The sequence below is a fragment of the Xenopus laevis genome, chromosome 2L (genome assembly GCF_017654675.1).
Source record: "Xenopus laevis strain J_2021 chromosome 2L, Xenopus_laevis_v10.1, whole genome shotgun sequence".
NCBI lineage: Eukaryota > Metazoa > Chordata > Amphibia > Anura > Pipidae > Xenopus > Xenopus laevis.
In genome coordinates this window covers 186,062,128-186,077,828 of record NC_054373.1, presented here as the reverse complement: position 1 = coordinate 186,077,828, position 15,701 = coordinate 186,062,128, and the positions used below count along the sequence as shown (strand labels likewise).

General features: G+C 42.3%; 1 protein-coding gene across 5 annotated transcripts in view; it reads right to left on the bottom strand.

Moving 5' to 3' along the window:
- The window catches only part of LOC108708818 (F-BAR and double SH3 domains protein 2), a 105,140-nt gene that overhangs the window by 11,283 nt on the left and 78,156 nt on the right, over positions 1–15,701 (bottom strand). For 3 of the 5 annotated variants that reach the window (XM_041582832.1, XM_041582830.1, XM_041582831.1), the window contains 4 exons: positions 13,738–13,833; positions 10,721–10,792; positions 4,473–4,589; positions 354–458 (listed from right to left, as the gene is read on the bottom strand). In XM_041582832.1, the coding sequence (XP_041438766.1) occupies positions 354–458; positions 4,473–4,589; positions 10,721–10,792; positions 13,738–13,833 (390 nt within the window). The remainder of the gene's footprint in view (positions 1–353; positions 459–4,472; positions 4,590–10,720; positions 10,793–13,737; positions 13,834–15,701) is intronic. The other 2 variants (XM_018247877.2, XM_018247878.2) reach the window with 1 other exon arrangement.

Below are 15,701 nucleotides of genomic sequence, written 5' to 3'. Positions count from 1 at the left end.
AACATGGACTGGGACATGAATGTGAGGGGCCCCCAAATGATCCCATACAAATAATGGATTTTACACCCAAAACAAGTTGTGTAAATAAACGCACTTTGCGGTCATATCTGTTTTGGCTCTTTCCTATTCTACAATAAGTTACAAGTGATCCCATACAAATGCTGAGCCAAAGTTAAGCATGTGTGTTGAACACAGACAATTGGAATGAGTCCATTTATTTAATATCTTGGATAATGGGGTACAAAAAAAGAAAGCGGAGGTTACTGTTAAGAGACTGAAGAGTGAGCAAGCTAACCGCACTACCTGTTGGTGCATATGACAGTTACCCCAGTGTTACAGACAACAGAACTTACCTCTGACTTGCGGATATTCTCTCTAGTTTCTTCTACCTTTTGTTCAAGTTCCATTCGGCTCTGCTCAGACACTGGAGTGCTCTGACATTCCAGCTCCTCCAGGGCCTGCAAGGAAGGGACAGAAAGACACATCAGGTGTCAGTACAATCTTCTGTTATCAGGCAGGACTGTGGGCTTAGTTATACATTCCCTGAACCTGCAGCTCAGGCCAAACAGATAGGCAGGGAACTTGATTCACTCATGGGGGTAGACATATTCTAAATGTTATGAGCTAAAAAGGTAAAGGACAGCATACTCTAGGGTTATTAGAAGCAGGTATTAACTGTAAAGTTGGCCATAGACAGGGAGATCCGCTCGTTTGGTGATGTTGCCAAACGAGCGTACCTCTCCCCAATATGCCCACATTCAGGTGGGCGATATCGTGCGGGTCTGATCGTGGGCCCTAGGGACGAACGATCGGATCAGAATGGAGGCGATACGGACCGCATCAACGAACAGGTGCGGCCGTAATCTGACAGAATATTTTACCCTGCCCGATCGGCATCTGTCCAATTTTTGGCCAGATATCGATCGGGACGCCCATCGGATGGGGGCCTTAAAAGGAGAATTCAACCACCTAATTTGCATCCCCCCAACCCTAAATAGCCCCCCTCCCTCCTGGCCTACATGGCACCCTGGGCAAATGCCCCTAACTTTCTACTTACCCCTCTTTGCAGGTCCTGTCCAGCAGAGTTCACAGCAGCCATCTTGTCTCCTTCGGTCTTCTTTCAGCAGTGATCGGCATTTTCCGGAGCATGTGCAGTTGGAGGAATCCTCCGTTGAGGAGCTACTGCGCATGCGCCGAAAGTCACAAAATTTTCGGCGCAGTAGCTCCACAACGGAAGATTCCTCCAACTGCGCATGCGCCCAAAAATGCCTATCACTACTGGAAGAAGACCGAAGGAGACAAGATGGCTGCTGTGAACTCTGCTGGACAGGACCTGCAAAGAGGGGTAAGTAGAAAGTTAGGGGCATTTGCCCAGGGTGCCATGTAGGCCAGGGGGGAGGAGGGCCTATTTATGGTAGGGGGGAAGGGGGATGCAAATTAGGGGGTTGAATTCTCCTTTAAGAGAAGATTGCATTCTTCCATTTAAACGTGACTGAGAGCTGCCACACTGCTTGGTTAAGCTAGGGCAGGCCCCACAAAAATTAAAAGCAAACAGTGCTACATATGGGAGGAGGGATCCCTCTCCTTTAGATGCTAATGCTGGCCATAGATGTAAAGATTTTTCAAAGATCCGATTGTCATCGTGAGACCACGATTATCTCGAAACGATTGTAATATCGCACGAATTGTCCATCAACTAAAAAGACCAATTTGGCAGGAAAACAAAGGGGAGCTGCCTGCTTGTCCCTGCAAACATAGATACATTGCACTGGGACCAATAAAGATTTTTTTTAACCTGGCCGATCAATTTTCGGACAGATGTCGGCCGAAAAATCGTAAGATGTACGATCGTTCGAATCCCACTAACCACACGATAATTTCGAAGGATTGGTCGGACTTCCCTAAAAACGTCTTTGGGGGCCTTAAGCCCCATCACCCGATTAAGATAAATCAGATGCGGGGAAAGTGCATATAAACCAATATGTACCCACTAGTATTCAATCCGTGCACGGTAAAGGGCAAGTCTACCTGTTACTATATAATATCCATTATGTACAGATTTAGCATCTAAAGGAGAGGGATCCCTCGTCCCATATGTAGCACAGTTTGCTTTTAATTTGGTTTTAACTTAATACAGTGGTTGTGAATAAATATTGCCTTTTATCCTACATCTTTATGTATTGAATATTTATCATATTAGGATACTTATGGGCGAATGATTGGGGATTTTAAGTCCCAGTTTTTTTTATATATTGTAAAATAGAACTATAAACATAAGTTGAGACCAGAAATACATTGATGTAAAGCCAATTCGCTAGTGCTCACAATTACAGACTTATGATCACAGCTAAAGCTTGCAATGGTCACTACCCATCTACAGACCTGTCTCATAGAGCAACATTCTCTGACATAAATACAGGGCTGTGGTGTTGAGCTTTAAGGTAAGTCCACACTGGGCATTTTGGGGAGCTTTGGGTGCATGGCGACTAATCACCTCGTCTTTGCTGCGACCAATCTCCCGACTCTGCGCCGCTTAAAATGAAAAAAAAAAAAAAACGCCGGTGCTCATCACACGTGGCGGTTCGTTTTATAAAGTCGCCCGAAGTTGCCACACAAGGAAACTTCGGGCAACTTTGGAAAACGAATCGCTGCATGTCATTAGCGCCGCAGTTTTTTCATTTTAGCCGGCGCAGAGTCAGGGAAGGCGTTTGGGGAGATTGGTCGGCGCAAAAACTAGGCAAATCTCCCCAAAACGCCCAGTGTGGCCTGACCCTTACAGGGAATGCCTGAGGCAAGACAAATAATATATCAGCTACCTCTTAAGTATACATGCATATATGCACAGCAGGAATGTACACAATAAGGTGTGCCTGACAGCCTCTACTGTAAACATGGAATGTGTTCCATTTTAAAGGTTTATTTCAATAGTCCAGTTGTTTGCATCTGCTGTATGGCAGGGAGGAAACTAGGAATATCACGTTTAAACCTTAAGGGCATGTGAGCATTTATTGTTTGAGTATGTTTAATGTTCTTTAAAACAAATAAAGCATTACCTTTAAAAAAAAAAAAAAAAAACCTAAAGGGCATGTGAGCTGCTATACAGAAGCCGCATTTGTGTTTTGTGAGCACTGATGTCTATACATGATAAAGTACCTTTGCTGTTTGTACCTGTGCTGTTTATGATATGGAGGTTGCCATATAGCAGTGGTATAACCGAAGAAATCCTCCTTACTGATATAGGTATCACACCTGTAAACCCGATTTGCTTATATTTTTACCAAAAGTTACTGGATTGAGCAAAATGACTTAAGGGCCTCCTAAACTTTAATAACATATTTTTCATAAAAAAGCGATTGATGGTCAGGGCCCCATTAAAAGTTATAAAAAAAAAAACTGTGGCACCAGGGCACCCCATTAAACTTTTTTTTTTTTTTTTAAACATTGGCGCCAGGGCCCCCCATAAACGTTTTTTTAAAAATCATTGGTGGTCAGGGCCCCCCATAAGTTAAAAAAAATGTTGGCGCCAGGGCCTCCCTTACAAATTTAAAAAAAACATTGGGGCCCCAAAGAATATTTAAAAAAAAAAAAAAATACATTGGTGGTAGGGGCCTGTGGAGTATTAAAATAATACTGTGGTGGCTAAGGCTTTAAAAAAAATAACACATTGGTGTTCAGTAGAACTGAACTCGTGGCTTCAGGACTTCAAGTTCAGCTCTTTTCGTGACTTAGGGTCTTTACGTGGCTTCAGGACTTCGGAAGAGGCGGCACGGCTTTGGCACTGCCAAGGGGGGCCTGGCTATTTCAAATAAGGCAGCACATTTAGGCCCAGTTCACTTATACCCCCTGATGGCGGCCCTGCACACACCAACCTCCAATACACTCACAAACTATATATACCAATACCTATACTAAATTATACACTTTTGTATCACAGTAGCCAATGACAGGGCCCCCTCTGGTGCGGTGATCCTTTTTATGGGAAACAAGATCCCCTGCTATTATATGTCTATAATGAACCCTCTAATGTACTTGAAAAGAGTAATCCTGTCCCCAAGCAAGTGTCTTTCTTCAGAGAAAACAATCCCAATAATGACAGTCTCCCCTTCTAATTTAAATCCTCCATGCCTATAACCAGTTTAGTTGCATGACTCCGCATTCTCTCCAGCTAAACCCCCAACACACTGCCATTTAGTATATCTCACATTTGTATTATTTCTAAGTGCATAACCTGCATTTATCAACATTAAACCTCTTTTTCCAGTTTGCTGCCCAGTTTTCCAATTTAACTCTGAAAAGTGTCAGCATCCTGCATGGAACCTATAGTTCTGCACAATTTAGTATCATCATCAGCGAAAATAGGAAGATAAATATAACAGTCTATTCACAGTCAGAGCCTCACTGAGCCCCTTACACTTGCTGGGATTAGTGCAGGGTATAGTAGCATTTCATGAGTGTGGCCATGTCATACCTACCCGCTGACCGTGGATGATATTCTTGTGCTCCCGTGCCACCCGAGTAGCCCACTTGCGGGCCTCTTTATTTAGGCTGTGCTCCTCTGTGGTGCCAGTTTCAGACTCCAGCTGTCGGCTCTGCAATACAACATGGAATATTTAGCTGCACCAGTATACACACTATATATAACAATCACTTTCAGAGCACAGAGAATGGAAGGGAAGCAGAGATGGGCTACCAGCTACTCATGACAGGGCATGCTTCATTTCAAAATTAAAATGCATGTGAATAAAAGCTATAATAGAACATAGGCATGACTGCATAATAAAAATAGCCTGCAAATCAGAAAATAAACTACAGCTTATGATCTATACATATATAATAAAGCAACAGCCATTAACTACAAAGACACTGACACGTGAAATGTATAGGAGCTGCACTTTACAGCTTAGAGGTCATGTGTAGGGCCTGTAACATGAATTATTATTCTGTATTTATAGCACTGACACATTCTTCAGCATTATACAGAGATTATACATCATTCACTTCAATTTATCTGAGGTGTTTTTACGGATTCAGTGACATCATGTGACACACCCATAGAATGATGGGTAACTGGGAGGGGCCTGTAACAAGTAGTCTATACAAGGGGTTCCTCACAGATATACGTTTTGCTCTCATTGATTCAGTGACACCACGTGACCAGCCCATAGAATGATGGGTAACTGGGAGGGGCCTGTTACAAGTAGTCTATAGTAGTCTAAGAGGTTCCTCACAGATATGCATGTTTTGCTCTTATTGATTCAGTGACACACCCATAGAATGATGGGTAACTGGGAGGGGCCTGTAAAAAGAAGTCTATACAAGGGGTTCCTTACAGATATACATGTTTTGCTCTCATTGATTCAGTGACACCATGTGACACACCCATAGAATGATGGGTAACTGGGAGGGGCCTATAACAAGTAGTCTATACAAGAGGTTCCTCACAGATATGCAAGTTTTGCTCTTATTGATTCGGTGACACACCCATAGAATGATGGGTAACTGGGAGGGGCCTGTAACAAGAATTCTATACAAGGGGTTCCTCACAGATATACATGTTTTGCTCTCATTGATTCAGTGACACCATGTGACACACCCATAGAATGATGGGTAACTGGGAGGGGCCTGTAACAAGTAGTCTATACAAGGGGTTCCTCACAGATATGCATGTTTTGCTCTCATTGATTCAGTGACACACCCATAGAATGATGGGTAACTGGGAGGGGCCTGTAACAAGTAGTCTATAAAAGGGGTTCCTCACAGATATACATGTTTTGCTCTCATTGATTCAGTGACACACCCATAGAATGATGGGTAACTGGGAGGGGCCTGTAACAAGAATTCTATACAAGGGGTTCCTCACAGATATACATGTTTTGCTCTCATTGATTCAGTGACACCATGTGACACACCCATAGAATGATGGGTAACTGGGAGGGGCCTGTAACAAGTAGTCTATACAAGGGGTTCCTCACAGATATGCATGTTTTGCTCTCATTGATTCAGTGACACACCCATAGAATGATGGGTAACTGGGAGGGGCCTGTAACAAGTAGTCTATAAAAGGGGTTCCTCACAGATATACATGTTTTGCTCTCATTGATTCAGTGACACCATGTGACACACCCATAGAATGATGGGTAACTGGGAGGGGCCTGTAACAAGAAGTCTATAAAAGAGGTTCCTCACAGATATACATATTTGGCTCTCATTAATTCAGTGACACACACATAGAATGATGGGTAACTGGGAGGGGCCTGTCATTTACGTGCCTTTAGAAAGCCTCAGTATAGTCACACAAAAAGATTTAGAAGCAGACACGAGTTTTTAGCAACCCAAGGGAGTTGTAGTTAAATTTAGGAGGACACCATTTTGCCTTGATTCTTGCTGGCACACTCCTTCAAATCTGGGCTGAGGACCACAGTGCTTCCCAGGGCCTGTTAAATTCCGAATTTATGGACAAAGAGCAATGTAGGCAATATAAGGGGCATCGTGGGCCAGCATTGAGGTCATCAAAATAAAGAGGTTCTGTTGCAGTTTCGGGCAATGACACCAGCCAAGTTATATGGGTGACAGTGACACGGATAACTAATGTTCAAAATGATCTAAAGGGGATAGACATAACAATTACAATCTTTCCTGGAAAAGATCTTTGCAAGTGCGTTCGTTTCAATATACACGTGTAGAGCTGAATCGTCAGATATACAAAAAAAAATATTAAATTCTGGCAATTAAGCACTAACAATGGGCCAGCCCTATTGACAAGCCGACCGATGTCCAAGTCGTTTGGCGATATCGGTTGGCTCATACACCGATTATATTTTGTGCACCGTCTCAGGGGACAACACACAACGGCTACCAGAGAGCATTCGAATTATAATGTGCAATTTTTATAGCTCTTGTCTCCCAGCTGAGCACAGCATCTCTGGGCACATGGAGAATTTATGTGAATTCTCCAAGGCCAAAACAAGGAAGACCAAATTCAATCCCCAGCTGGAGATTCTGTGCCGCAAGGGGGTGCTATACCTTGCTACACATCTATAACAAAAATGTTACATTATTTTATTGTTTTACAGCTTCCCAACTGAAATGCATATATGAGTTAAAAGAGAGATAAACAGGAAGAGGCCAGAATAAATTGACAGGTACATTTTATTGCAATTCTTGGGCCTCAATCTGTTTTTTCTGGTTGTCATGGTAAGGTACATTTTAAGTCAGTTCTCCTCCAGGTCTGTTAACCAGCTGGCTTCTGCTACATTGTTTCAGGAGCCAGAACTAGCAGTACAGAGAATATAATGGACACTGATTCCAATAGCAATTACATTTACAAATAACTTTAAAACTGAAAATGTTTATTTAATGTGTATTGGAAATTTGCTCAAAATGACATTTTCTTTCTTTACGAAGACAGTTTTTTGTTGGAGGTACCCTTTCAAATTGCAGAAAAAAAAGAGAGAAATGAGAAGGAGACAAAAGAAGATCAATTCTACCTACAAATACAAGAAGTCTGTTTCTAGTGCGACTCTCTCTCCTTTAATCCAAAAGTGGTGCCCCTATCCCGGCTCTGAAATGTACAGTTTGAATAAACAGGAAATTGACAATGGTAAGCACAGGGGCTTCCGGGCCTTGAATCAGCATTTGCTGAACCAGCACAAGCATTTGATGTTCAGTAATCTTCCCAGGGCGGAACAGAGGGTGCACTGGGGCCTTGTGGGACAGGATGAGCCACAGCTGACCTGTGACAGGCTGGAAATCCTATCGATGTCCCACCGGGAACATAACCCTCATGTCAGCAGAGAGAGGGGCTAACTGGCCAGAAGGAATAACATTTTGAATGAGCTCTGTCTTCCTACTCTTTACTGAACAAACACAGAGCACATTTACTAGTTCGCTAACATGGAAGCCACCCACTTTCATTCGTTCCTGTACTGTCTGCCCATTTAATGCCCATTAATTTGCCCTTGCCTCTCAGTATTTTCGCTACTCACAATCCTCCTGTTCTCTCACTCCATTATAGTTCAGCATCCTTTGCTTTCTTATTCAGTCAGTCGACATGTTCTCCCTTTTATTTTTGCAGAATCTTTCAATGAATTTGGCAGCTTAATGGTTAGGCCTGGATTAGAAGGTTTAATGGGACCCTGGGATTAGTTGAGTTCTATTCCAGCCAGGGTTCTATCTTTAAGGAATTTGTGTGCTCTCTGCCCGTGTCTAGGGGAATTTGCTTCGGTTTCTTCCCCCACACCAAAAACATACAGATAGGGTAATAAGACTCCTGATGCATACCTCCCAACATTTTAGAAGTAAAAAGAGGGACAAAAAATTTTTTCACACGTAGCGCAGCAATTTTTTGACCACACCCCTTTCTGTGGCCACACCTCCTAATTACCATGTTTGTTTTACAAAATTTGGCAGGTTATGAAAGTTTGAAAATATTTCTCCTTATCTAAACTGTGTTTTTGCATCTCAAAATTGTTACAAAGTATCTTATTTGCACCTGTTAGCTGTTCTGGGCTCTCTGCTAAAAGCCAATTAAGTGAGAAACTTTGTTTCTTTTTCTGGCTGTTCAGTGCAGAGAAAAGAGGGACTTTCCAGTACAAATGAGGGACTGCGGGTTGAGCTGTCAAAAGAGGGACTGTCCCTCCGAAAAAGGGACAGTTGGGAGGTATGCTGATGAAATTAACCATAGCACAAAAGATGTGTAAATGGGACAGGGGCCCTGGACTGTCACCTGCACCAGGACAGTGACTGATATGAAATACTTTCCTTCTTCTTTGTGCTCACCCTTTAGACTGCTTACGGTCCTGAATTTTATTTATCTGTCACATTTGCCCATTTTGCCTTCGCTATCCACTTCTGTACTCATTTCAATTTAGGGTTCCCTTATTTCCTTTTGATTTTAATTTCTTGCTTCTTCAGCCAAGGGGCTAGACTAGTGCTTATCTGGATTTTTTGAAAGGATAGCAATGTGCGTTTGTAGCAAGTGGTGTAATGCGTGGAAAAGTAAAGAAAAAGGAGTGAACAGCTATGGGCAAAGCAGTCTCCAGTCATTAATTCTTCTAACTTATCATCTTCTCATGGCTCCCACATCAACTCTGGAAATTGAATTTACATACTAACAACTGGTTTAGAATGAATTCAGTGTCGCACATCATAATATGTAGTAAGGAGAAGCACCCTAAACAGCATGGATACCTTGTTTTTGGTTCAGATTCCCTGAATTAGATGTGTATGTCTTACAATTACGTCTATGGAGCAGTTGAACAGACTGCATTGAATATATTCTAAAGGACCACTTCTCCTGTGTGCAGCGTAGGCAAAAAATGTTTTGGGTAACTGTTACTGCAGCAGATTAGATCTGAGCATCTGAAGATCTTCCCCCATCTCCCTAGCTTCTCGGAAGCCCAGAGCTCACTGAGCATGTGCAGTGTCACTGACTCTCAATAGATGACCTAGCACGATCCAAGATGGTAAGCTCCGGTGGACAACTTTGAAAGCCTGGATCAGTAATATTACTGGGCCACTGACTCTGGGCTGGCACAGTAAGTTGAATACATAAAATATACAATTTCTAGCCATATTTTTAGGCTTTAGTTTTCCTTTAAATCTGGCTTGAATGAAGGAGGCTGCAATCTGCAACAGCAGAAAGGTTGAGAGTTTATACACCGTCCTTCTAAGGAAAGCAGACATTTGAATGATTTTGCAGTCTCCAAATGGTTTTCGAAATCACTATTGCTTTCATGGTTAAAAGTTTAATTTGCCAAAATCACATCAAAGTGTTTCGATCCTCAGAGAAGGATTGATCCCCTGAGGATCGAAATGCTCTGATGTGATTTTGGTTTCCGTAAGCATATTAGAAATCAATTATAATTTATTAGCATGTATTATGCATTGACGTTTCGGCTCACAACTCAAACGAGTTGTGAGCCGAAACGTCGAAATAAACCTATATATATATATATATATATATCCTTCAAAATGGACCAGCACACCAGGTTTTCAACATGAAAACCTGGTGTGCTGGTCCATTTTGAAGGACATACATTATTTTGACCAAAGCACCCAAAGAGAAAAGTAAAGGAAAGAGTGCAGGTACATCTGGACATACACACACACACACACACACACACACACACACACACACACACACACACACACACACACACACACACACACACACACACACACACACACACACACACACACACACACACACACACACACACACACACACACACACACACACACACACACACACACACACACACACACACACACACACACACACACACACACACAATTTTTTTTTTCTTTGCTTGATTTTAAAGGGAAAAATATACCCTGTTCACAAGTTGGGAAGTACAGATCTGCCATTTAAGCAACAGGCTGGCACAGATGTAAGGTGGGCATCCCAAATATTTCTATCCTTTATTGAGTAATTCAAAACCCGAGAAACAATACCACAAAACTCTCAGGAAGGAAGCAGCTGCTGTAACACAAGTGTCAGGATTTACATTTTTGACCAATTTATAGATTTTAAATAAAAGGCTGCCATAAATGGGATACTTGACGTGATGAAAACCAAGCAAATGAAACACTTAAAATACAAATGATATCAATATAAAATAAAAGGCAATGTACATGCGGCAGGTACATGTCACTGATGCACATACATGAGGCATACAGCAGGGACGGAATGGAGAAGAGCTAGATCTTGCCTTTATACCTTTGCTAAAATCATTCTCATTGCACTGACAGGAGACGGCTCAATGTCCACCAGAGGAACAGCACTAAAACTCTGAGACGTTTGTGCAAGAACAGAAACAGGTAACATGGGTTAAAAATGCAGTGAAAGGGAAAGGTCTGCACCTACAGCAGTCATAGGGTTCTGCAAAAATCACACTGGGTTCAAAAGTACCAATACAGTATTCTACATGGGCTGCTCACCAGGGGCACACCAACGCATTCTCTGTGAAAACACAAACTTTTGCATTTGTTCTGACCTGTGAACACAAGTTTAAATAGTGCGCACAAAAGATTTTTTTTCTGTACACATAGCGGAGAAGGAATAAGAGGGAACATTGGCTGAAAGTTATCAGGTAGACCACCTAGGTCTGATCTCTTGGTCACTGAGCATAAGGAGGTATGTTGGGAGAGGACCACATCAATTTTCTAATCTATTAACCACAAAAAGCAGAATGTTAGTTCTTCAGAATAAATAATTCTTCAGTTGATCTTCACACAGTCTCCCAGCTGTGTAAAATCTCCACTATGTTCAGATAGATCAGCGCCTATGGCAATAGAGAAATCAAACACCTATACAGTGTAGTATATTAAATCACACAACACAACACCCTGTGTTTCAGCTGGAAATTAAATTGTGTACTTCCCCTTTAAAGTGGGCAGAAATATTTCATTTGTGTATAAAAAACAAAACAAAAGAAGCCGATACGCCCAGCGAAACGCGTCAGGTGAGGTCGCATTGGACTGGGAGCACAACCACAAGGGATATTACGCCGGCAAACTTCCTCTGTACAAACTGAAAGGGGACTCTGCGACTGTATGTACTATGTGCCTTATCCCATTTATGCAATTGTAAGAGCAATATATTGTTTTTTTTAAACTTTTAAATGATTAACTATAGGGCTTTTCTACTTTTAATTCCTATTTGGAGCATCTGAGACATTGGAAGGGAGGAGAGGAGGAAAGATTGTCTAAAAATTGTTCCACGCAGTAATCATAACGATGGGTCTGTCAGTAGGAATTTCTGCCAATTGGGGAATATACACCAATTTCTCCCTTTTTTAAATTAAATATTTCTACCCACTTTAAAGTGGAAGTACACAATTTAATTACACAGGGTGTTTTTATTTAATATACTACACTATATAGGTCCCTGATTTCTCTGTTGCCATAGGCGTTGATCTATGTGAACACTTTGGACAATTTTCTAATCTGCCTGATAGATATCTGCCCAACTTTCTGCAAGATGTTAATCAGAGAGGCTTCTGGAAGGACAATAAACTACTGATTGGACATCACGTCCCTCAATACTTGCTTCTTGCACTAAAATTGCTGCTATGCAGTATAAAGTGCAAGGTGCGAAGTACAGATCAGGGCACACGCTCAGATTCGGGAAGATTAGTCACCCAGCAACAAATCTCTTCTTCGGGGCGACTAACCTCCCCAAACTGCCTCCCGCTGGCTAGAATGTAAAACGCCGGCGGGATGGCACTCGGATCTCTTCGTTCACCGACGTCTCCCGAAGTTTCCAAGGGGGCAAATTCACTAAGATTCGTAGTTGCGCCAGGCGTAACTTTGCCGCACTTCGCTAGCGCTTCGGAAATTCACTAAAATCCGAAGTTGCGCTCAGGGGTAGCGTAAGGTTGCGAAGTTGCGCTAGCATTGCTTCGTAAGGTTGCGAAGTTGCGCTAGCATTGCTTCACTTGGCACCGAAATTCAAATTTCAATGGAGGAATACGTATCAGCACTACAAATGGCTAGAAAACCTTCAAAACATCAAATAAAAATTTTATTTTGCCCTACACATGTGCCCACTGTATAGTTAAGGTGCCATGAGTCAGGAAATGTAGGGGGGAAGGAGGGGAGCCCCAAAAAATGTTTCAATCTTTTTCAGCCTATCACCCATAATGTAGAAAACACGCCAGCGTTTTTTGGGAAATAGAAAAAATTTTGACTTTTTTTTAAGCAATTCCTATCTACTCTATTGCGCTTCGCCAGGTCTGAGGTGGCGAAGGAAGTCTAGCGTAAAAGGTAGCGTTCAGTACACTGCGCGCGTTAGTGAATTTGCGTAGTTACGCCGCTAGCGAAACTTCGCCAGGCGTAAGGGTGCGAAGTAACACTAGCGAAACTACGCCAGCGTTCGTTAGTGAATTTGCACAGTAACGAAAATGCCAAACGCTAGCGAAGTAACGCTAGCGTTCGGCGCTTAGTGAATTTGCCCCCAAGTGAGGCAACTTCGGAAAACGTACCATCCCGCCGGCAATTTACAATCTAGCCAGAGCGAGGCAGTTCGGGGAGATTAGTCGCCCCGAAGAAGAGATTTGTTGCTGGGTGACTAATCTTCCCGAATCGGAGCGTGTGCCCTGATCCTTAGGGATCAGTAGGAGTGTTGCACTTAACGTATTAACTTTGTGCTTTCGGTTGCAAGCAGAATACAGAGACAACCTGCTCACAATTTACCTATGCAGCTGCGGCTGAGAACGGGTAAACTGTGGTGCAGCGTTACTTTGCAGTCGCCTGCATTGACACTGGAATTTTGGGAAACAATGGATGCTTGCAAAATTTGCACCTTGTATTTGCTTTGTAAATTAGTCTTACAGTCAGAAAACCATCTGAAAATCTCATTAGCCCATAAATTCAGTATGAGAGGGTGACAGGTCATTGATAATCAAGACAAATGCAATGACCATACTCCTCCGCAGTTACTGAGCAATGGGTGCACAAACAGACCCCAATAATTGCTCTAGCCCAGTGACTGCTGTAGGAGGCTGTGATCTAGAAAGTCCCAGACCCACGTACTGGAAAACTGTTAACTATAAACATAACTGCCGTCTATGAGAAAAAGTGCTTTATTTTTGTAGCCAGACTGGCTGGCTGGGGAAGCAATTCCCACTATATGCACGTCAGGGTGTGTAGAGAATATTTAGCATTCCCATGGTTTTACAGAGTTAATTCTATTTCATGCACAAATAATATATAAGTGGATAAAATGCTCCTTACTGTGTCGCTGTCACAAGGCTGGAACTGGAAGGGCTGTGCTTTGTGGAACACTAAATTCTCCTGTACAAAGAGTTGGAGATTGTAATCCCGCATCACCTATAAACGCAAGAACAAAGGGCACATATTACATACATGTAACACGGAATAACCACTGTATAATATGCTCCTAAATATGGGTCTGCCCCGCTACTCAGTGCAAGCTGCTTCCTTAGGGGTCCATTGTAACATTCACATGTTTATTATCAGCTAGGAAAAACTTCCTGCCATTTGCACTATATTGCTTTGGGATGGTGCCAACGTGAAGTTCAGTTGCAGAGAAAAAATGGCTGCCCCTGTAGAAAATTGAAAATGTTGTTTCTGGGGTGACCCATTGAAAGCTTTGCATATACCGTATATACTCGAGTATAAGCCGAGTTTTTCAGCCCCCAAAATATGCTGAAAAACTCTACCTCGGCTTATACTCGGGTCAAGCGAAAAAACGGTCGCCCGCGTCCAAGAATAGTCGCTGGCATCCAAGAATGGACGTCGGCGTCCAAAAACGAGACGCCGGCACCTCCAATGGGAGCAGAAACCCTCAATTTTTTGATTGAAACTTACCAGAAGCTGCTGCATTTCTCACCCTAGGCTTATACTCGGCTTATACTCGAGTCAATAAGCTTTCCCAGTTTTTGGAGGTAAAATTAGGTACCTCGGCTTATACTCGGGACGGCTTATACTCGAGTTTATACGGTAAATTTGTGAATGTTTCAAACAGACCATTAAACGGGTGGTTCACCTTTAAGTTAACTTTTAGTATGTTATAGAATAGCAACTAAGCAACTTTTCAACTGGTCTTCATTTTTTATTTTGCTACCGTTTTTGAATTATTTGCCTTCTAACTCTTTCCAGGTTTCAAATGTAAGGGTAGAGACACACGCTGCGATTAGGGGAGATTAGTCGCCCGGCAACAAATCTCCTCTTCTTCGGGGGCAACTAATCTCTTCGAACTGCTTCCCTGCGGCTAAAATGTAAATCGCCGGCGGGATGTCACACGGAGCGCTTCGTTTTAAATAGTCGCCTAAAGTTGCCTCACGAGGAAACGTCGGGCGACGAAAACGAAGCACTCCGACTGCCACCCCTCTGCCGATTTACATTCTAGCCGCAGGGGAGGCAGTTCGCAGAGTTTAGTAGCCCTGAAGAAGAGAATATTTGTCGGCCGGGGACTAATCTCCCTGAATTGCAGTGTGTGTCTCTGCCCTAAGGCTACAAATGTATTGTCACTGCTACTTTAAATTACTTATCTTTCTATTCAGGCCTCTCCTATTAATATTCCAGTCTCTTATTTAAACCAATGCATGGTTGCTAGGGGAATATGGACCCTAGCAAAAAGATTGCCAAAATTCGAACTGAAGTGCTGCTGAATAAAAATCCAAATAAAACAAAAATCACAAATATAAAAAATGAAAAGCAAACGCAAATTGTCTCAGAATATCACTCTCTACATCATACTAACAGTTCATTTAAAGGTGAACAACCCCTTTAAATAAAGCAACTGAGGCAAGTATTTGCAGAACCCTATAATAGTAACATTAAGCATTCCAAAAAAAGCAGTAATAATAAAGCAAAAAATGAAAAATGGCTATGAAACACAAGGTGTTTTTGCTTATTAACATAAAAAAACAACCTTAAAAAAAAACCTCTGGTTTACAGTTACCCCAAAACAAAACCTTGGTGTTTTGGGAAATTATTTCTGGGCCATTTGGCTGCACTGCAGATTCAGTCCGAGTTAAGCAATTTGTGACAATTTTTAACAATATCAGTGGCAGCATTTGATGGTAGAGACAAGAACACCTCATGTGCCATAGTGCTAAGGGCAGTGGAAGATGAAAGCTTAAACAGCAATTGTTTTCCCATTCAGGAAACAGACCCAAAATCCCAGGAAGCATCTCAATCATCTAACCCCATGACATTGTAGGGGAAAGAGC